Source organism: Poromitra crassiceps, assembly GCF_964638095.1.
Source record: "Poromitra crassiceps genome assembly, chromosome: 6".
Classification (NCBI taxonomy): Eukaryota; Metazoa; Chordata; class Actinopteri; order Beryciformes; family Melamphaidae; genus Poromitra; species Poromitra crassiceps.
Window position 1 is genome coordinate 37,274,971 of NC_139627.1, and position 23,926 is coordinate 37,298,896.

The 23,926-nt window shown below is 43.0% G+C and overlaps 1 protein-coding gene across 1 annotated transcript; it reads left to right on the top strand.

Moving 5' to 3' along the window:
* Positions 1-2,710: 2,710 nt before the first annotated feature.
* LOC310778192 (RCC1 and BTB domain-containing protein 1-like) lies at positions 2,711-23,218 on the top strand. Its single transcript, XM_083638549.1, has 12 exons — positions 2,711-2,849; positions 11,507-12,062; positions 13,330-13,480; positions 13,584-13,750; positions 15,717-15,875; positions 17,784-17,891; positions 18,479-18,621; positions 18,722-18,912; positions 19,785-19,911; positions 19,997-20,148; positions 20,259-20,389; positions 21,141-23,218. Exons 2-12 carry the CDS (start codon positions 11,937-11,939, stop codon positions 21,279-21,281), a joined length of 1,596 nt encoding a protein of 531 aa, XP_083494675.1. The 5' UTR covers positions 2,711-2,849; positions 11,507-11,936; the 3' UTR covers positions 21,282-23,218.
* The last annotated feature ends 708 nt before the right edge of the window (positions 23,219-23,926 follow it).

A 23,926-nucleotide genomic window follows, 5' to 3' on the forward strand; every position in this document is an offset into this window, starting at 1 on the left:
TGAATCATCTTAATATGGGATCGCCTGTGTGCAGGTGATCCCATATTAAATTGCTTAGATGTAGTATGACCATTTCAATTCCAACCCAACGTCAGTCTCAGCTCCGTTGCGCACACGGCACCGTGCGCTTTGGAGACGTTTATGTAACCTTTTTATGCCGGTTTAGTGATATTTCTCCACTCACTATTCAGCTGCAATCGATCAGCGGGATCAAACAACGTATCTAGGCTACTTGAGAGCACAAAAATGAATATATAAAAACATATTCCAAAGTGGTAAGTAGGGCTTAATTAAAATAGCCAACAAGTGCAAGGCTTTAGTCCTTGATTAACATTAACATTGATTAACATTACTCATTCAACATTACAATTCGTGCTCCTTCCTAGATGGGAAACTCGTCCAGAAAGGGGTTGGCCATTTTTCCAAACTGCTGATTCGATTGGTTCGTGGGCGGTGTATTTAAGGTTTAATCTTATCCTTGCAACTTAACCTGCTGCGGACCAGGTTAAGTGTGAAGCATAAGTTGCTATGGAAATATATGTCGGTAAGAAGTTAACTTGCTTTGTAGTACGGCCAAACCAGGTTTAAACCTGAAGTTACCTCGCTAAACCACTAATCTTGCTTTGTAGTACAGGCCCCTGGTCTTGAAGACTTCGTGATCCTCTGTTTGGCTGCTAACTACTGAGAGGGGGTCACAGCAGGGTGGGGAGGGGGGTCATGCTAGGGTTTTAAATAGTGGTCAGGGGTATTACAAGCAGCCCAGGCTTGTTTTCGGGACTAGCTGTTTATTACTGATGAACAAAACTATAGAGAGGGTGTACAGTCATGAGCTAGCAGACTAGACCGAGCCACTTTAAAGATTTACAATTTCATTGCCTTGTATCTGAAATAGATACAAGCTTATCTTTGTTGCAAGATTTTTACTTGCTAATGAAAAGTTGTTTTAAATAAAATAATAGAAGAAAAGCAACAGACAGCGTTTTGGCCTCTGATTGTTTATATCTTTTTATAAATTTTAGATTGAATTCTTCTCTTTAAGGTGGCTCATTGATGCTTTCAACTCTTGTGCATATTAAAGACAAGAATGAGTTGAAATTCATTGTGCCTTTTGTTTTTCATTTCTACAAAAATAATACAAGTTTTCTCTCAAAGGACACGGTGAAAAAAGCACTAAATGCTTTGAGCAATTGGAGTATTTTTTGCAAATGGGAGATGTGAATATCATGTGATCTCCCCATCATTGGAGTTTGCCATGGGGATGGTCAATGGCGCTCTCTGCTGTGGAGTTATTGTTCTACTCCCATCTTTATTCACTGAACATTGTAATCCATTGTAACACACCCTTTCCCCATGCACACCACAAACCATCAGCGCCATGTTCTTCCAATCAGGGGAATTTTGATATCATTTCCTCTCATCTCGCCCTCAGGACATGATCTGTGTTACTGATCCTAACCAAAATAAACTTGCTGTTTAGCTGTTGGATCCACCCTGCTGCAAGTGTTGTGATTCACACACACCCTAGTCAAACTTTAGTTGTGTTCATGAGTTTTTAAGAACTTGAATTTCTTTTCGTCATGGATATGCACCACTGTCACAAGTTCCGCCAGCTAACTTGACCCAACATAAAATATTCATTTAGTAATTAAATACTTTCACTCCTGCATCTACCATTTCCCCCCCTGGGGTGCATCTTTACCGTTTTGCTGCAGAGTTGAAACATTTGCTTTTGTCCCTTCCTTTGTCCTCAAAATCCCCCGAAATCCCTCCCTGATAGCCTATAGGTCAGGAGGAATGCGAACTAGTCGCCAGGTGACCGTCACCTTTTTTATCCCAAAATAAGGCACTGAAGTGAATAATTTCGAGTTGTCTTGTGTCTGGGTACTCTGGTACGTTTCACCATTGGCTTTTCCCCTCAACGAGTTTGCATGCCTGATAGGTAATGCATGTCTATTTCCCGGACCACCCCTAGACAGATTCCGATAGTGAAAGTTCAGTTTGCAGCCTGTGCTTCAAAACAATAACACTGCCCACTGGATAAAGGGGTACATCCCCAGTCCTAGGGCATTTGCTAACGGATTTAACGTCCACAGCATGAACGCTGTACGCGTGATTTCTAACCCCACATAGGATAAGCAATAAGCACGCCCTGTGGTAGCCTAGGTAAACCCAGCCACCACGTGACCTGCTCTCTCAGTTCCCAGTCACTATGTGACTGAGAACAGGTCTGAGAGCAGGTCACGTGGGGGATGGGTTTACCCAGGCTAGCCCTGTGGCGCCGGGATTGGCCAGGAGCAACACTGGAGGGCACGCAGCCCAGCGATTTCATGAACCAACTATACGGCTCTGGAACCAACTATCTCTTAGGGTTAGGGTTAGGTGAAGCACAGTTCATGATTCAGTTCGACTCGAGTTCGAGTTTCCAATGTACTGCGTACTGCTGGCGAGAAGCCCCTGACTGCAGTACGCAGATCGGGGAGTGACTCCGCCCGCTCAAAGTAAAACTACACTTGGATTTTAGCAGTTACAAAAATATTCTCTTCAGTGTGCGGTTCATGTGGGGGCAGGTGGGCGGAGTCAAACACGTTGAGGTTGAGCCACTCCCCGATCTGCATACTGCAGTCAGGGCTACTTGCTGCTGGCTGCGGCACTTCAAAAAAGAAAAAAATCACGTGATGTTGTTTTTGCTCCTCACTTCCGCAAACAGTCTGGGGAGTTGAGTGTGGCTACAGAGTGGCGGATTAGCAGCAAACAGCAAGCGAAAGGTGGACAGACCACCAACCCGTTCGCAATGTTGCTGAAATGTTCGGCAAGACTCGTCAACAACTTCAGAGACAGACTTATAACAGGTGGGTTTGAAAGCATTGTAATGTTTGTATTCTATAGCTTCTTAAACTTCTGTGCTCTCTTGGGCAAATATGTTAGGCAAATTGCTACCACTTTACAATAACACACAAATAATGTAGTAGTTACTAGTAAACTAATCATTAACTAATAGTTAATGAGTAGCTAATGAATAATTTGTCATTAGTCAATCACTAGTTAATCATAATGAGTAGCGTTAGGTAGTCATTAGTTACCCGCTAATGATTAGTATCTAAGTTCCTGAGTAGAGTATCTCAGCTCGTGAGTAGTTAATCATTACTGATTGTGATTAGTCGGTCAGTTCCATGAGTAGTTAATTGTTCGTTAATGATTAATGTCAGTTCGTGAATATATTGGTTAATCATTAGTTACTGATTAGTCTCAATTCCTGAATAGATGGTTAAGGATTAGTAGCCTAAATGTGAGTTTGTGAATATATAGCTAGAGTAGTTAATCATTAGTTAATGATTATTTTGTAGGTATATCAAAGCTGTTCACACCAAAGGGTGACTCATTCATTATTACTTCTTAACACCACTTACCTTTATCGTTCCCCCCCTTAAGTGCTGCTCCAGAGTTGTTGAGTACCGAATCATTACGGTACTTACTTATTACCTGACCATTAGTTATTCTTTTTGTGTACCCTAATGTAAAGTGATGCATCATACTGTAGTCAACAGTGTTGGGGAGTAGTGAACTACATGTAGTTTAATTACATTTTGTAGTACATGTAGCTTGCTGGTAGTTCAACTACATTCATATTTGCATAGTGAGTCAAGTAGTTAAACTACTTTTTGGTCATTTTGGTGTAGTTTAACTACTCGGACTACAAACTACAATGTTGGGCAATAAAATGAAAGGAACAGGCACGGCTCCAGGATCTTTTGGGGGGGATTGGGGGAGGCTAGACCAATCTGTGGGGGTGCTAAGGAAATAGTCGATTTTCATGACTTCAAAGTTACTTTATAATGAAGTCCTCCCCCCCCCCCCCCCGCCCCCAAATAAAACCAGATATGGCACGCAGCACATTAGCCGTCATTCAAGATAAATGTCATTTTTTAATGAATTTGGCCAAAGAATATAAAAAATATATCTATCTAATAATTTGGCTATCCTCTGTCTGTCTGGCTCTCTCTCTGTCTCTGTGTCCTTCACGTATCTCGAGAACCGTTGGTCGGATCGACTTCAAACTCGGGGGGTGCGCTGATGGCGACCTGACGGAGTGCAGTGCCCTGTTTTCATGCGGTTCGGACATGAAACACATTCGATATTAATACATTTGTCTTCAGTTCTGCGCTCCTTCAAGCCCTAAGCAACAGCTTTAAGTAGGGTCGTTGACACTAACTGAGAAAGTAAACACAGGGTCGTCACTCTCAACGACCCTGTGTTTACTTTGATGTGAGTAAATTAGGGGGGGCAGCATCCCTCCTCAGCTTCCAATTAAAAAATGTCTTGCAAAGAGGGCAGCATGAAATGAGCAGAGAATGGTAGAACATGTATTTGTAAGCTGACTAATTAAGATTCAGGTGTCATCAAGTCTGTCATGAATAAAATCAAGGGGAAATAATCAGTAGAGCTCAGTGATCTTAGACGTGAGATTTCTAAGAGATTTTTATGTGGCTATAATGGTAGGCAATAATGAGTCACGCATTCAGAAATAATATCCTCTAGGCTAGGGCCTAGTTCCTCGTTGTGCGGCTCATGAGACGCTGGCGGCTCTCGAAGCTTTAGTTGGCGGCTCGAGAAGGTTGGCGGCCTAATATATTGTCAAAACCTGCTCAGACCGTCCCTCACTGCTGTGTAAAAAAAACTGTGCGGTTGCCAGGTTGCTGGCCCTCTGATGCACCAAATGGGGGTGGAAACTCACCATATATCTGGCAACACTGCATCAACAAAGTGACTGAAGCAAAGCCTTGCAGAGGGAGTTTCATTTCAATATCCGTGTAAACTGGGGAAACCGAACGCACCGGATGCTCCACGCTTCTGTGAGTGAAGCGCTGCTTCTTAGATGCTGTTGGTGTGAACCAAGATGTAACACTTTTTAATCCGAAAACCATACAAAACGGTATGGCTGATGGCTGATTTATCTCTCTCCTTAGCCTACTTTTCTAATCCAGAGAGGTCTGCTTCACACATCGCAGCCTATACGAGCACGGACTGACTGACTGTTGTTTGTCTTTGCTAGCGCATTCGCTAGCAGACTGACAGACCAGCGTCAGTTCACACGTAGCATTTCGGGCGGGCATAAAGCTTCTGGCATACTCTTTGCGCACGCGCTGGAGGCGGGGCTCCGAGGAGGGCGCACGCACTCTGCGCAGGCCAAAACAGAACATACTCAGTGCTCAGCTCGCTCCTCCAGGCAGTCTGAATGAAATTGAATGTAACGTTCCCAATTCTATGTATTAAATTCTAAAAAACGACCCTCAACATTTGGGAAGGCTAAGCCACACAACTAGTTCGTTATAATCGAACATCATGCTTTGAAGGCGACTTTACGACGGTGAGGACTCAATCACAGCAGATATCCGCTGACAGGCACAGGCAGCAAAACCCAATGCGCTGATAGAAAAATCTCCATGGACGCGCCGCGCTGCGCTCAGGCCTCGCCCCCCGACACGCCCCGTGCAATTACGTCATAATCGCCGCGCGCCCTATGCGCTTGGCTGGGCGCAAAGAGTATGCCAGAAGCTTAAGGCTTCATCTGATTGGCGTGCAACAGACATCACTCTACAGGAGTGGACTGGCTGAGTCCCGCAGCTCCCACCCAAAGGCTGAAAGGCTTCCTGTGATTGGTGTGGACAGAAGAACTATCTTCAACAGTCTCTTCAACAGTCTCGTCAACAGTGCTGGTGACACGGCCGTTTGTAGTGGCCAGCAACTCCCGTCGCTGGCCCAAAAATGTTAGCCGACTATCTGTTTTCACTGGTGAAAACTAGACTAAAAATGTTAGGGAGGGACGAATTGGGAAGAGATCCAATCAGAACAGGAAGAAGAAGTTAAACATCTGTGTCTGTATTGCACATTCAAACCGTAAAACAATTCCAGAATAACAGATTAATATATCTTTACAACAACTTTGGAAATTCTAATGAATAGCTACGGTTTTCTTTGACTAAGATGAGATGAAAATACTTAGACACTTAGTTGATGAAAACTTGACTAAATAAAATCAGGATGAGGTTGACTAAATATGATAAGAGCTTAAGAGAAAGTGGATTATAGCTCACTCAGATAAACATGTGAATATTGTGTGATATGTAAAGGTTGTTGGTTCAATCCCAGCTTCAGGCAGTTTCTAAAAAAGTACTCACATTATAAGCTGCAGCAGTGATCCTTCTTTATCATCACCAGTAGTTTGAACACTGATATAAATAAGATGATGAAGGAGACTAGTCAGTCCCTGACTCTAGCTCAACTCACTGGTACAAATCTCACCTGTCTCACTCTTTATGCTGTGTTATTGTCAGTGTTAATACAGTGTGTAGAAATCAGAAACTTAACTCGCAGTGAGCCAACCCCAACACAAAACGTACTTCCGATGTCAGTAAAATTTCAGCTCTCTGTGGTTTTCTGTCTCATAACCCTCAGCTCATGTCTCTGCAGAGGTCAGGGGGGGAGAACAGCCCCCCCCCTTAGCTCCAGGTAGTGGTAGCGGAGCGGGAATCGAACCCACAACCTCTGGACCCAGTGTCTCTGTGTGTATTATTCCTTCACACCACCAGCTGCCCTTCACACTCACAGCTCTTCTCCGGGCGCTCTTGTCTCTTCCCTCTGCCTGTCACCATTCAAAACTGACTGAGGCTCGAACCCACGACCGCAAAAGTGGCTGAGGTCTCAATATTGCTGGGCAGCAAGCCTACTCTCTGTGCCACCAAGTCAGACTGATTGAATGAGGTTTTCTCAGGGCTTTTAAATTACTCTTTCCTCTGGCTGTCGACATTTAAAACTGACTGAGGATCGAACCCACAACCTCAAAAGTCACTGAGGCTCAAACCCACAAGCACCAAACTGCTAGATAGCAATCCAACTCTCTGAGCTAGTGGGTCATAGTGATTAAGAATAGAAGATTAAAGTATAGTCTTTATGCATCTTAAAATATGTTTTGAAGGGACCTTTTAAGTTGAATAGTATTTGAATTATATTAATATGACGTGAGTTTCTATTCACCTTGCACAGAAAACAATTTTTACTCTTATACTCGAGTACATTTCAGAGCCTGTGCTTTTTTTACTTTTACTTGAGTACTTTAGTTGAATCAGTACGTTTACCAGTCTTTTTTACACAATTAACTACTTAAGCAAAGAAAGCGTGTACTCTTCCCATCTCTGCTGTATTATGTCTCCTCCATCAGGAATCAAACCAACAGTCACCCTGTCAGGTAAACAACAGTGGCACAGCCACTCATCCTGCTGAGCTATGAGCTGCTTAGAGTTCAGCTTGTGATTGTTACACACTGTGTTCCTTCACACTGATAACAACGCAGCGCATAAAGAGTCAGACGATATGAAGTAATGGCAAGAAAGCTTTCCAGGTGTCTGCCCCTCTGGCCTGGAATGAACTCCAACGCTCACTAAACCTCCAGGTGCTAGTCCCTATGAGTATTTTTAAAACCAGGGTAAAAAATATGGAGGAAGCTGAAATCCAGGTCTGCAAATGTTTTGATCCATAATGAACCCTGTTGCTGAGTAAATGGATGTGAATTTTTTTTTACGTTTTAGATGTTTTGTTTGTATTGTTTATGTTAAAATGTGTCTGTAACTTTATGCTGCTTTCTTGGCCAGGTCTCTCTTGAAAAAGAGATTTTCAATCTCAATGAGACTAACCTGGTTAAATAAAGGTAACAAAAAAAAAAGTAATCTTACATAAAAGTAGCGTCTGTCTGTCTGTCTGTCTGTCTGTCTGTCTGTCTGCGATTTTGGTCCCACATTGTGAGATTTGCGATGATTTTGGTCAGTAATGATGTCACTGCTGATGTCACAATGTCTATGACATCATCAGTGATTGGCACTCAAACAATTGTGATGTCACTGAGGCCACACAGCAGCTGAGCTGCGGTTGGGGCCGCGCTCGGGGCTGGAACCCTAGTCTAAAACAATCTCAATAAGGCTGCATGATTCTTAGTTTCTAAATTCAAAGCTACTGCAATCATTTGGAAGGGCCTTGCCCAAAACGTCACTTTTTTGTGGTCAAATAAATATTTGGGAGCAGCTGCCAGTGTGCGGACTCTATTTTTATTACTTATCTGCACTTCGGTCCTGCACCTGGTTTTAACCCCTCACTGGATGTGCGTGCATTTTTGTACTTTTTTTTACTGCAATCATTTGGACCTTGATTTATCTTACATTGCTTCATGTAGGTAAGAGAATACATGGGCATTTTTTCACGTGTTTGCATACCATCATGGTCCAATGTGTAAGATTCCTCCACAACAATACACAAACACAACACAAACACAAAGTCACAAAGTTTTGGTACAACTGTTGCTCAAAGATTGTTTAAATAATCAGACTGCATCCATCTTTAAGTTAGTGGGACACACCTTATAGAATAACACTGTTTATCTCTATGGGATATAGACGGTATAGAGATAAGCACTGTGCCTATCTCTATGGGATTTAGATTGCATAGAGATGAACGGATGGTTATGATGTAACCCAGGTTTCCTGAGGGGAGACTTCTCTCCCTCATCAATTCTATTACCTAATCCAGCGCAGCTGTTGTGGATTACCACTTTAAGACACTTAATTAGCAACACCTGGGTGTGATTGTTCAGGTGTGGCTGGTTGAACTTTTCACAGTGCACTATGAAAAGTTCGACCTGTCTGGTTTAACTTTTTACAGTGGGCTATTCAGCAAAACCTCTCTCTCCCCTGATCACTCTCTATGTCTCTCACCCAATTTCAGCTCTCTTACCCAATTTCAGCTGTAAATTAACATACATCTGTCAAAAAAGTATACAATGGCTGAAAATATCTTTTATAAATTATGGATGGAAGACAGAAAAGCACAAGTTAAAGGAAAATAACATAAAGAATGTGATGAAAGCAAAGCACCTGACTTTAGTGTAAATAGAATTTAACTTAATTTATTATTTAGTGTCATTTAAAAAAACTATGATTATCTGCACTGTCAAAAAATATTATTTATTCATTATTATTATTATTACTCTAATTAGAAGTGCAATAAAAACTAAAAGAAGATTGTTACCCCTATTTACACTTTTATTCAAATACAAATAACTTTGAATAAAAGTTCAGTCTGTGCACATCCCAGGTTAGAACTCACAACCTCTCTCTCTGAAGGCAGCTGACATACACAGTGAACCACAAAGGTACTGCCACTGATGCTGTTTCTCTCTGTATGGCTTTTGTAGTGGCTGGCTATAGGTCAAAAGGATATATTTGAGCTTTTAGGCAATTTAGAAATAGTTAAGTAGCTAATCTGTGAGCACTTTCTTCTCTTTCCTCTGGCTGTCCATTCAAAACTGACTGAGACTCGAACACACAACCTCAAAAGCCATGGGGGCTCAATACTGCCGGGCAGCAAGCTAACCGTCTGTGCCACCAGGTCAGACCCCTTAAAACTGGTTTTCTCAGTGCTTTTCACTCTTTCCTCTGGCTGTTGCTATTCAAAAGTGAGCTGACTGTCTGTAGGAGGCACTCTGTCAGCCAGTGTGTTTCCAGAACACACTGGCATGTGTGTACTGTACACACAGTATTTGGGTGGAATATACCTTCAAAACTATAATACTTGGTCTCCGGCTCTACAGATCCATAGTATGGCTCTACCGATTAAGTTGTGTTGACAGGCTGGTTAGCTCAGTTGGTAGACACCCTTTGGGGTTGAGGGTTCAAATCTCTCCTGGAACAAGTCTTGCATTTATTAAGTATATGATGTTTCACTTTATATTAGGGTACACAAAAACAGTAACTAATGGACAGGTAATGAGTAAGTACTCATAAACTACTCAGTATGATGCACCACTTTACAATAGGGTACACAAAAGAGTAACTTTGTACAGGTAATAATTAAGTAATGAATAACTAACAATGAACTACTATACTCACAAACTGACCATTGACTAACCATTAACTAATGAGTAATTACTCCACTAAGGAACTAACAACTAATCATGAATTAATGACTGTATCTAACTACTATACTCACAATGTGACCTTAACTAATGATTAACTAATATATTCACGAACTGACATTTATTAATCATTAACGAACGATTAACTACTCTACTCATGGAACTGACTGACTAATCAGTAACTAATGAGTAACTACTATATTCAGGAGCTGACATTTAGTAATCATTAAGTAATGATTAACTACTCTACTCAGGAACTTAGATACTAATCATTAACTAATGACTACCTACTCATTAACTATGATTAACTAGTGATTGACTAATGACGAATTATTCATTAACTACTCATTAACTATTAGTTAATGATTAGTTTACTAGTAACTACTACATTATTTGTGTACGTTATTGTAAAGTGTTACCGGCAAATTTAGACAGATCGCTTTGACACTCCAGACGGGCCACTGTGTAGAGTAGCGTCAGAGTCCAAATGTGCTTTGTTGTGTTGACAGCTAATGTTAGACATCTTGCTGAATAATGCATTTATGCCTAATGCTTTTATCTAACCGTTAACTAAGTGGGCAATCTTTGGTCCCATTTTTCATGAGTTGAAATAAAATATCTTAGACGTTTTCTATGCACACAAAAGGCAGAACTTTATTTCTCTAAAAAATTGTTCACACAAATCCTCTTTGCAAAGATAATCTATATCAAGATCAAGATTCTGATTGAACAGCGTTGCACAGGTATGCCTGGTCACAATAAAAGGCCACTCAAATGTGCAGTTTTAGCTTAATCAACATCTTGATATGCGAGTCACACCTGTCAGGTGGATATATATTATCTTGGTAAAGGAGAATTGCTCACACAGATTTAAACAAATTTAAATTACAGAGAAATTTTGCATGCATAGAAACAAATCTTAGATCTTTTATTTCAACTCATGAAAAATAAGTCCACTTGTACTGAAGTTGAAAGCCTTGGTTTGGGTCCTACTGGATTGTTTTTGGCAACTGTTACAATTTTAGTGAGCCAGAAAACGGGCATGCAGTTGATCAGCTTGTGTATTGCATTTAATGCTGGAGGCTAGATACAAGACATCTCCCTCTGGTCTCTTTCTGCTTTAGAAGAATGAGGTACAGCAGACTCGCTGCTAGGCTGTGATTAGACATACCAGTGTGATTGCGAGCTAACCCCAAATCTCTTTAAGCTATACACCTTACAACTGAACTTGTCTCTAATCTCCACAGTGAGATGAAGCAACGGCAACATTGCTTAAAGTCCCCCCCACACTAAGCTGAACTTCATTGTTTATGTAAAGCCCCTTTCTTCCTAAATATCAAACCATTTCACAGTTAACACTAAAAGCATGTAATGTCTAAAAGCATAGGCTGCAGTAATGTGAGTTTTGCTCAAGGACAAAACCCATAATTCCCTTCTCAACTGAGATTAATGCTGTTTTGTAAGAGCAAGTGTTATGTTTGAATATAAGTGGGAAAAGTGTTTGATGTTCAGACTCTGACTGGATGTTTTTCACTCCCCCTGACAAAGGCTGTGGAAGCCCTCTCCCCTGCCCTGGGTTTGAGCCCCAGCCCTCTCCCCTGCCCTGGGTTTGAGCCCCAGCCCTCTCCTGCCCTGGGTTTGAGCCCAGCCCTCTCCCCTGCCCTGCCCTGGGTTTGAGCCCAGCCCTCTCCCCTGCCCTGGGTTTGAGCCCCAGCCCTGTCCCCTGTCCTGCCTGGGTTTGAGCCCCAGCCCTCTCCCCTGCCCTGGGTTTGAGCCCCAGCCCTCTCCCCTGCCCTGCCCTGGGTTTGAGCCCCAGCCATCTCCCCTGCCCTGGGTTTGAGCCCCAGCCCTCTCCCCTGCCCTGGGTTTGAGCCCCAGCCCTCTCCCCTGCCCTGCCCTGAGTTTGAGCCCCTGCCCTGGGTTTGAGGTACGCCCCTTCACACCACCACCTTCACCACGGAGTCAGGCCGAGGACAACATGGTGGATGTGACCAAATGGCCCCTCTTCAGCCTGATGGGGCCCCAGGAGCTCTCCTCCATACGGCAGGCCTGTGTGTTTGGAACATCTGCCAATGAGGTCATCTACATCACCAGGGATGATGAGGTGAGAGGTCAAAGGGCAATCAGGGGTGCCAGGGTTGGGAAGCAAGGGAACTTTGGCAGAGTTGTTGCTGGCTTTTTTTATGGATTTGTAAGGCTGCAAGGGTTGGAAGAAAAAAAACTGATGTGCTGTTCAAGGAAACACTCAAACTAGGCCTAATGCTTCCGGTGGTCATCTCACTGTATTTTTATGTATTACTGATTTTATGTATCTACACACATCTACACAGCTCTTATCAGCCCTGCCCACTCATATTGATGTATGTGTGTAACGGTAACCAGCTGTGCTGTGCGGTGAGTAAACCTCCCCGACACCTCAAGAGTAGACCTGTCACGATAACTACTGTTTGTTGGTCGATATATTGTCTTTTATATTGTTTTCCGCTAGTGCACACAATGTCCAGCTGGGCGCAAATAGCCGGCCGGGGGTGGGTGTGGCTTCAGATGACTCACATGCCAATTTGAAAAAACAAAATACATAGACCCTCACAGTGCTCGCCGCTATGTCCAGCTGGGCGTAGGCGCGGTTGAGCAGGTAGATGACGGCATCCTCAACTCCAATTCGGGGCTGGTAGGCGAACTGGAGGGGGTCCAGTTTAACTTGATTTTTTTTGTCGCTGACATAATGCTAATATAATAGCATAATAATGCATGCAAGCCAAGTACACCCTTTCAAATAGCAATAAACGTTTAATTGTTAACCCTCTCTAGACCCTAATTCTAGAATGTTGCTGGAGTCCCTGGGAATTTTTCTTGCTCATTCCAAACAAACGGCTATATCTTAAAAAGAAGGAAAAAAGATGTTTCTCGAGACACGTTATCTTCGCCTGTTTCGCACGCGCACGCGTGTGTGTGTGTGTGTGTGAGAGAGAGCAGATAAGGACAGAAGCAGCGCAACCAGAAATGACAGCAAAACATGTCTCAGCATAGTTTTTCTTATGTAAACAAATGCACAGTGGGCAATTAATTGAGGTCAGAAAAATGATTGAGGTCATGTCCATATATCCTACGAGAAGTCGATCAATTGATTATTGTGACAGGCCTACTCGAGGCACTCTAGAGAAAGATGCTAGGGCCCATGGGTTTTAGCTTCCTCGCTACAGCGTCAGCCTCCCATGCTGGAGGTTCCGAGTTCCATTCCCAGCTGCGGGGGACTACACAACAAATCCATGTGTGTATCTGGAATGTGACCTGTTACCCAGTCAGAGGGCTTTGACCTGCTTATCAGATGACCCATATCGCTCGTTCTCTCTTTCTCTCTCTGAACTCAGGTGTATGTGTTTGGAGTGAACTGCAGCAACTGCCTTGGGACAGGGGACAGCCTGAGCACCATTGTGCCCAAGAAGCTGGACTTCCTGAGTGGGAGGAAGGTGGTGAGCCTCAGCTATGGCAGCGGGCCCCACATCCTGCTGGCCACTGACGGTAGCAGCACATCTTGGCACGCGCATTCAGTTCCAGAAGTACAATTCTCAACACAGTAGGCTTGAAACAGCACTGCAGAATAACTAAGCATTTTGTCTTTCAGAGGGAGAGCTTTTTGCCTGGGGCCATAACGGCTACAGCCAACTGGGAAACGGGACCACCAACCAAGGAGTGGTTCCAGTGCTTGTGTCTGCCAACCTGCTCAATAAGAAGATCACAGAGGTGGCCTGTGGCTCTCATCACTCTATGGCTCTGAGCGACTCAGGGGAGGTGAGCGTGTGGAATGCTTAACTACTAACTCCTACTTAACAGCAGAATTATAAGTCAAGCATCTCCCGAGGACGTGTGTAAAACCGTTCTAACCAAAACAGGTGATTCAGCTTTGGTCAAAGGCATTACTTAGTCATACAGGCCATTACAGCAGCTTAAAGCCAATCACAACATTAGTTTATCCCAGAAAACAGAGAAAACTAAGCTAAATAATCTACAGTATTTTTCACACGGTCAGCTATATACTTTTTGATTTTTCTCGAACAAATCAAACATAAAATCACAATAAAGACCAAATATAACCATAAACAATTAAATCAAACATACTTAATAAACAAAAACAAAAAAAAACAAGAATGAGTTTGAGAAGCGGCAGAAGGAAGCAAAAGCTTATGTAGTCCTGCCCCTTCCTTACAATATCATAATAAAAAATTAAAGAAAACCTAAAGAAAAAAGAAAGAAAATAACGATTTTTTTTAAAAATATATAAAATATATTTTTTAAGAAATCAAACCTTCACTTAAGTGCAATTTTGTATAGTTCATCATTTTTGTAATTGTCCATTAATGCTTTTTTGTATTTGCTTTTGAATTGTGTAATATTATTGCTCATTTTTGTTTCCATATCTAGGCCATTCCAAAGGGTTACCACAAACTGAAATGCACATTATTTTATGAGTAGTGCGGACAGTGGGACGTTTGTAATTGAGTTTCCCTCTTAAATCGTAACTTCCCTCTGCCCATGATTTTTTTTTATGTTGCCAGGCATTATATTATTTCTGGCTTTCGACATAATTTGTGTGGTTATAAATTTCACTAAATCCATAAATTCCAAAGTCTGTGACTTTAAAAACAATTGATTAATATGATCACAATACCAACATGATTTACAATCCTTGTCTCTCTTTTTTGCAGTGTGCTGGCATACCTTTTGTAAGGTGCTTTTATAGATATTCCCCCAAATTTCAACACAATAGGTCAGATACAGTAGAATAAATGCGTAATACAGAGATTTCTGATTTAGGATGTCTAGTTTTACCCAATATGCCAATGCTCGTGGCAATCCTGGAGCAAAAACAATACATTTCAATACAGTACCTCAGATACTTTACAAATATAATTTATGTATAAGATAAACAATTTGGGGCCCAAGACTGACCCCTGTGGGACACCACAGGTAATGTTGAGGCACATTGACCTGTGATAACCTAGTAGTCTGTCAAGCCAGACTGTCTCTTCTACATTCTGCAAATGCATCATTATACAGTCTGTACTTCACGCCCACAGAGCCTGGTCAAAGGAAGTTAGGGGGAAAAACACACTTCAGTTTGGAGGAAGTTCGAAACGATGCAGGTGATTGGAGAAATATGAGTGGATGTCCCGCCTTCCACCTATCATCGATCATTATTCCCAGAGTTTCCCTTCCTGCTTTGGCCAAGTCTTCCCAGCTTGAAGAACAGACTGTCGATGATTCATTCACAGAATGTAGAAGAGACAGTCTGGCTTGAGAGGCTAGTGATCACCCATCTGAACAAATTGCTGCCTATTTCCAATACATGTATAACTTTCCAGCCAATCGAAAGCTAGCCCTCTGACACCATACCTATACATAATAGTAATATTTTGTGGTCCATTGTGTCAAATGCATTTTTTTTAAGGTCAATGAATATTCCTACTGCATTTTTGTTATCTATACATCCTGTTAATCCTGTTTATACTCTTAATACACTGTACAATCAGCCTACCGAACATAAGTTTGGTTTCAATGTGTTTGAATTCCATGAAACAAGGGGCTGTTGACTAATTTAACTGGGATGTTAGTTGTTGAAACTGCTGTATAACAAGTAGCTTCCTTTCATGGTACATGTTTAATCATCTAGGCTAAAAGCCAATGCTCTGTTTTGATACAGCTCTCCATCATTTGAGTATTTTAGCTCACCTCTCATCTTTAACTTCACACCTGCCAGGTGTATGCATGGGGCTACAATAACTGTGGTCAGGTGGGCTCAGGCTCCACAGCGAACCAGCCCACGCCCCGGAGAGTGTCCAACTGCTTGCAGAACAAGGCAGCTGTCAGTATCGTCTGTGGTCAGATCTCCTCCTTGGCAGTGGTGGACAACGGAGAAGTGAGTGCCTAACCTGTGCTGGAGCTGACCGATGACAGAACTGTGATCCATCTCCGGTCAAAACACTTGAGTCGTACGTCTAGGGAGGTAGGGTGGTGCAGTGGTAAGCACTATCGCCTTACAGCTCGAAGGTCGTGGGTTCGATTCCCACCTGGGACGATGTGAACGCTGAAGGAATGCGTGCCCATCCGCATGTCCTCGAGTGCCCACCGCCCGGGTGGGGTTGTCAAAAGGGCCTTTCTGTGTGGAGTTTGCATGTTCTCCCCGTGCCTCCCGGGGGTTTCCTTCATAGAGGAACCCCCTTCACAAAAACATGCAATATCCTGGTTGCTAATGTGGTTCCTCCTCTGGTCATTAACTCATTCACCGCCAGTTTAGGACTGCCAATATTTAGCACAGGCCAAAGATTTTCATAATTGTTGGTCATCTTTCAAGACCCACAGTAAATTATCTATTAGCACCAGAGTGATTTGCAATACCTCAAAATGAAGATGTACGTCTCTGGGTTCACCAGGAAAAAAAAAGTGAGCTTTTAGCATGTTCTGTACTCTACTTATAGCCATTTATATACACCCTGTTTTCACCCAAAAAGTCTCTGTCAGAAAAGAAATTGCAGAAAATGGCATTTATGTACACAGCACACAATATCAGGCAGAACTCGCTCTCAATTCTTTTATTTTGAACTGTATTGACATCAGACATGTAAATATTATTCATTATGACACAAATGACAAAAAAAAAAAAATATATATATATATATATATATATATGAAGTGCTTTTTTTACATTCAACAATACAGTTTGCTCAGTGTGAGTGAGTGTACAGACAGACACACAGACAGACAGACAGACAGACAGACACACCGACAGACAGACAGACAGACAGACAGACAGACACACACACACACACACACACACACACACGATCCCCCTTTTAGATTTCTAACCCCACTTAGGATAAGCAATAACCACGCCCTGTGGCGCTGGGATTGGCCAGGAGCAACACTGGAGGGCACGCAGCCCTCTGTGTGAAAGCCATTTATGTGGCGAGGCTGTGTGGAGGAGGAGAACAGCTTCTCCTCCTCCACACAGTTGTGACTCCGTCTCGTCTCTTTCGGGCTGGCACATAGGAACACATTAGAGAGAGGAGAGAGAGGGTAGACGGCAGAGGGGAGAGAGAGAGTGCAAACAGCAGAGGGGAGAGTGAGAGGGTAGACGGCAGAGGGGAGAGTGAGAGGGTAGACAACAGGGACCAGGATCGATCATGTTGGTCACGGGTTTGACTACTGCGGTTTCGATGTCCGCTGCTGTGCAGCAAGTCGATCAGCTCTGCAGCGCGGCGAGGGGGCATTTCAATGGCGTTTCTCCTCTGCAACAAGGAAGCGCGTTTCCTTTCCACCTTCTTCCTAATTTCAAACAACAGCTGCGGTATGTGTTTGATAACGTGCTGTCGGCTTGAGTTTGAGGTTAGGGACCCGAAACTATGTCACAGGCTGGGTAAGTGTTTCAACTATGCGCTGCACTCATAAAAACAAAAACACGTCAAACACGTCATTGGCGGGGAGGGCTATTTCTGATAACACGTCAAAGACGTCATTGGCGGTGAATGAGTTAAGGGCGCCTGGTCAGGGGGAGGGGAACTGGTTGGAATAGCGTGAACCTCCCACGTGCTATGTCCTACCGGTGAAGCTTCCTCTGTCAGGTGAAAAGAAGCGGCTGGCTGACTGCCCATGTCTCGGAGGAAGCATGGAGCCAGTCTCGGCTCTCCCCAGATCGGCAGAGGATGGAGTAGCAACCAGGATTGAGAAATCAAGTGAGCACTAACGGGGGATAAAATGGGATAAAAAATCAGGAAAAAAATTATAAAAAAAACAAAAACACTCGAGTGGTTCTCTTCATGTTTTCCAGGTGTACGGTTGGGGCTATAATGGCAATGGACAACTTGGATTGGGAAATAATGGCAACCAGCTCACTCCCTGTCACCTTGTGACGCTGCAGGGCATATGTGTACAACAGGTGAGACACGGCTGTGGGCATGTGACACACACGCACACACACACACACATTTTACTTTCAGTACACACTATATACAAATGTAGTTATACTAATTTCAGTTAGTATCTAGGTGAGTATTTCTTGAACCATTTCAGCTGTATATGCAACTCTGCATATTTTGTGCACATAACGTGTGATCAAACAACCTCAGGCCCTTTGCAGATTAACAAACCTCAAAGTTTGATTATAGTTTACATTTGATTTGAGTTCCCTTTCCAGTTTGCTTTATTTGCGCATTGTGAACACCAAGTGCTCCTAGTTCATTTGTTTCACTTCGGGATGCAGTTCTTTACATAATTAATATTGCATAATTTCTGGACTAGGACAAAAATTGATTTTTAAAAGTATACGTTACTGGCTCCCTGAAATTAGCTTACAGTATATACGTAGACTAATGTTTGGAAAAAGCTTTGAAGTGTATTATGTTTGGCCTTATTTGATTTTTCACATCAAATCACAAATAAAAGGGCAGCGATATCTGATAGATTTGGCTTGTTAAAATGGTGGGTCTCATGCTCCGTCCAAGGTAGATTTTTTGTTCCCTGCAGATTGTCTCTGGCTATGCCCATTCCCTGGCACTAACAGACGAAGGGTTGCTCTACGCCTGGGGTGCCAACACATATGGACAGCTGGGCACTGGCAGCAAGAGCAACCAGCTTAGCCCAGTGCAGATCATGACCGAGAAAGAGAGGTGAAAGGCGGTCACCATGCACACAAAACCAAATCTGTCCTGAATGTCTCTCCCTGAACGCTTGTGCTGACTGACCTGTCTTCTCTGGCTCCTTTGACAGAGTTGTAGAGATTGCTGCCTGTCACTCCACACATACATCTGCTGCTAAGACTCAGAGTGGTCAAGTGTACATGTGGGGGCAGTGCAGGGGCCAGTCTATCGTGCTGCCTCACCTCACACACTTTACCTGCACAGACGATGTCTTCGCAAGCTTCGCCACTCCCTCAGTTATGTGGAGGTTGCTTTCCATGGGTAAGACCCTTGTGTCTGGATTCACCTGCTGACATATGATGGAATCCCTCACATCTCCTCTCCTCTAGACCAGTGGTTCTCAAACGGGGGTCCGGGGACCCCCAGGGGTCCGTGGCACTTTGCCAGGGGGTCCCGCGAAAAGTTTTCAGGAAAATAAAAATAAAAACGTTTTTTTTTTGCAAAAGCTTCATAGTTCAATGAAAATATTTTATGCTTTAAATCTAAAATGGTTCATGGATTAGATTCTAATCTAACAAACGTATCAATTTAAAAGTCAAGCATGTTACTGACCCGTGGAAACAATTAAGCTTAGCCCAAAATCACAAATCAGAATGAGGGGGTCCCCGGTATATTTTCTATCTTGTAAGGGGTCCTTGGCTGAAAAACATTTGAGAACCTCTGCGGTAATCTATGCCTCAGCGATCAGTAAGGGAACCTGTTCTGGACACTTATTTGGGCGGGTGCAGAGCTTGAAAATCACAGGCACCCCCCTCTCATCATTAGACTCTACCATAAACGCACAATCACAAGAGCAAAAAAGATAGTTTCTGATCCATCTCATCCAGCTAATCACCTGTTCCAACTGCTGCCCTCTGGCCGGCGCTACAGATCCATATCCACCAAAACAACCCGGTTCAAAAACAGCTTTTTCCCCACTGCCATCATTCACTGAACTCCACTCACTCCTGAAGCAATACCCATCCACACTTTCTGTTCAGTATTTGTTTTTATATGCTACCTGTACTGTCTGTGTATTGTCTGATATCTGTACTGTCTATGTTTTTTGCTGACACAGTAGCTAATGTGCTGTACCAAACGCAAATTCTGCCGACTTTGTTGAATCTGAATCTGAATGTGTTCTCTCTCTTTAGAGCATGACGACTTCTTGACTGTGGCACAGTCACTGAAGAAAGAGTTTGACAGCCCAGAGACAGCTGACCTAAAGTTCAACGTCGATGGCAAATACATCTATGTCCACAAAGCAGTGCTCAAGATCAGGTCAGGGATGTAATCTCACAGTAACCAAACACACGTTATGTTACATTGTAACACTAACACCTGTATCTATTCTCTGGCTACACAGGTGTGAACACTTCAGATCCATGTTCCAGTCCCACTGGAATGAAGACATGAAGGAGGTGATAGAGATAGACCAGTTCTCCTACCCGGTCTACCGCTCCTTCCTGGAGTTCCTCTACACAGATGATGTGGAGCTGCCTCCCGAGGATGCTATCGGTCAGACCCCCACACGTGCCGACTGTCTGATAGGTGCATTTGTCAGTACGGTTATCATTAGTTCCTACTGACGTAATATATATAAGCTGTACCTGTTCTCTCTCTCCCAGGGCTGCTGGACCTGGCCACGTCTTATTGTGAGAACCGCCTGAAACGACTGTGTCAGCACATTATCAAGAGGGGCATCACCGTGGAAAATGCCTTCTCCATGCTGTCTGCAGCTGTGCGCTATGATGCAGAGGTTAGTCTGAACCCAACAGTCTAAACATACAGGTGAAACCAACTACTTTGTTTGTATGTAGATGTGAAACCATTCAACCATAGCAAATGTTTGTTGCCTTTATAGATTAAGGATAAATTATTCTAGATCAGGGATTCCCAAAGTGTGGTGTGTGTGCAAGCTGCCTCTAGGGGTGTGTGAGAGGGAAAATGTAATGGCGGTTTGTATTTATTTTTTCAAGTGTGATTATCACAAAAAAAAACATGGAGGAAAAGAATCCTTGGTAATATAACACTGTAGTAGTGAAGACTAAATATCAGCAAATGAAGACTAAATATCAAAGATTGAATGTTGTTGAGGAAGATTTGAGGCTTAAACTGTGTAAATTGTGCCAATTAACATTGGAGAGCTTTGTGCAAAGATGCAGGCCTACCATCACAGTAATATGGCTAAGTATTTGGCTATTGTTATTATTGCTAGGTTAACTGGGAATACACAAGCAACGTTCTCTGAGGCTGCAGTGTGAAGTTGTCCGCACTATCCTGCATCCACAGGGTGCAGTTTACACACAGGAGCAGCTCTCTCTCTCTCTGAGCCACCACCTGCACTTGAAAAGCCTCAAACTACTCCTACTCGGTCAGGATGTAGCGTGTATGGCCTATAAAGTTTGGGAACCGCTGTTCTAGATTACAATTAGGACGGATAATGTCTATTTTCTTTTGTTTTTTGCTTGTTTGTGGTCCAACGTTCCGTTTTCCTTGTTATCGTTTAGGATCTTGAAGAGTTCTGCTTTAAGTTCTGTGTGAACCACCTGACTGAGGTAACCCAGACAACTGCCTTCTGGCAGATTGATGGCAATCTGCTGAAAGACTTCATCTGTCGAGCCAGTCGCTATGGAGCCTTCAAGAACTGAAGGCCAAGGTGACCATGGTAACAGATGTGGATGATGCCATGGGATACTGGGGAATGCCGTCAGTTGGATTACATGGATTACTTCAATGACAAGAGGTTACAGGATGGATGTCTTTCCAATCTTGACAAAACCGTCTTGTCCTTTTCTCATTCCAGACCAGAAGAGTGTCTTATCACATGGGAGCTACTGTATACAATTGCTAGGCCTAGCTGTCTGATAGCGCCATTGGACAGTCCAGTTAGGCACTGTTTTTGCCAAAATGCCTGACTGCCTACGGTTTTACACATTATGTAAAGCAAGACTGAAATGTATGGCATGGGAGGCTTAGCCTCGTCTGGTTTTTTATGGATTTTTCTCTCTCAAAGATTCTTGGGAGTCTCCCGACGGCCGACACCATTGTACCACTTCTATTATTCTATTTAATTGATCAAGCTAGTTCTTGTTTTTGACCTTTTGCACTTGTTTGGCCAGCCATCTTGGATATGATTTTGTTATTTTTAACTAGGGCTCTACATGTTGTGTCTGGATGCATCATGTAGATCTATGGCATTGGCATGAATTCAGGATGAGGTGTGTCAGTCAGGCTATTTGTACTTCTAGATGCTAGGTGAGAACCAGTAGTTTGAAGACTGGACAGTGGACAGTGACAGTATTGAGCATATACAGTACATGTAGGCTCAGGCAAGAGAATTTTGCAGTGGCATTTCCTCCCTCCAAACTCAATGCACACGCATTTAAGATTTGAGCTTGTGCAGGTCAAATTCCAGTCTACGATTATCCTAGTTGCTCAACGCCAAGGTGTAATCTATCTAACTATGTCTAGGTCATAGGATGACCAGAAGACAGGAACTCAGGTTGCTACACCCCATTTACACTTGATTCTTAAAATGCAACCTGTATCCGGATAAGTTATCTGGATAATGGTCACATTTAAAAACGAGGTGCAAATGGGGTGTAAGAGATCTGAACACAATGTGAGCCAGTCTACCTCCAGATGTGGTCAGGAAGATCTGATCACAATGCATTTACACCATTAACATGTGTTTTTTCCTTATCCAGATAACATCCAGATAACTTATCCAGATACAGGTCACATTTGAAAACCATGTGTAAATGAGGTGCTAGTGAGGTGGAACAGTCTCAAACTATTACTGATGTTAAAATTATTGTGTGTGCTGCATTTATAATTCCATAGGGTGGAAAGTATTATTTGGTGCAGCTAAAGCTCCATAACAAAGTGTTAAATGAAGCATGTATTTTACCTGCACAAACCGTTTTAATTCATTGGTGACAATTGGCACTTTAGCCAATACTTTTTAGCATTAAACTTGCCTGACTTGCTGGCTGAAAGTTCTGGAGCCAAAAACAAACAAACCTTTAGGCAGTTTGAAATCACTTTAAAGTAGAGTTGCTTGCTGATGCTTAGGTGATGAGTGCTGGATTCTAGCTTTATAACCTTTTCGACCATCTGCTCTACATATTTAAATTTTTCTTTAACATTTGCTCATTTCTATGCAACAAAGTTGCTACAAGAGCAGACTTTTATTAATTGAAAATCATGAATTATACCTCCATCTATGCCAATGATGTTGCATACAAGTGCCAGTTGAGTTTTGTGACCACTGCAAAGGAGCAAAGAAAATTAATAAATAAATAAAATGAATACACTGATCTTGTGTTTAACACTTTCAGTGCCACGGCCCTTGGGCAAAAGGTTGCTTGCTGTGCCACATAGGCCGCAATGCATTTTAAAACAGTCATATAATTTTTTTAATAATTACTATGTAAACACTGAACACGCACAAATAACGATGAGACTCTCTTCTATCACCTGCAAAAAAAAGTTTATTGATCCCATTTTCCGTTCTTTAGTTATGAGCCGGAGAAGATAGCCTGATTGAACGAAAAACATACCTTTTTTTCTACGAGCTGAGATAACGAGCCTTTTGTGAAATTAAACATTTCAAGCACATCTCTGACTCTGAAGCTAATTTTCTGATGTCTGGGTCTGTCTGGGTGAAGTGTATGCTGCTCAGTGCTCCCCCCCCCCCCCCCCCCCCCCTCAACTGCACACGCCTCCTGGGTGTGTCTTATGTGCCTGGTGGCTCTCAGTCTCTGCTGAGTTTGCTGCGCACACACAGTGAATGGTGCGCGATATTCAGCTTTTTGGTTCCGCGTGTGTTTGTCACGGGCTGGCATGCTTCCAGTTCGGAATAATAATGCTGATTATGTCAATGTGCTGTTGCAGCGTACATGAAGGTGCTCAGTTGTGACAGCGGATGCTGCTGCTCTGGGCACAGCTGGCGTTGTGCTCGTTGTGCTTCTGCACGTCGATGCATACGGACGGATGCGATGCGATTTCCTCCTTTTTCCCAGTGACTATTTCTGTGTGTTTGGCTCCTTTTTCTCTGATCAGGAGAGTGCTGTCGCCACCTAATGGGTTTGTAAAATAGGTTATCGACCTCCAATAGCTACAATATTGTTAGAGGCGACGTAAGAAGCTTAGATCGACACCCCCCCGTCAAAAAAACAATTTGGAGTTATGACGCCATTTGGCGTCGCTGGCACTGTACGGTAAATTTCTAATGACGCCATATGGCGTCGCTGGCACTGAACGTGTTAATGTCTTCTTTTGACAAATGTTA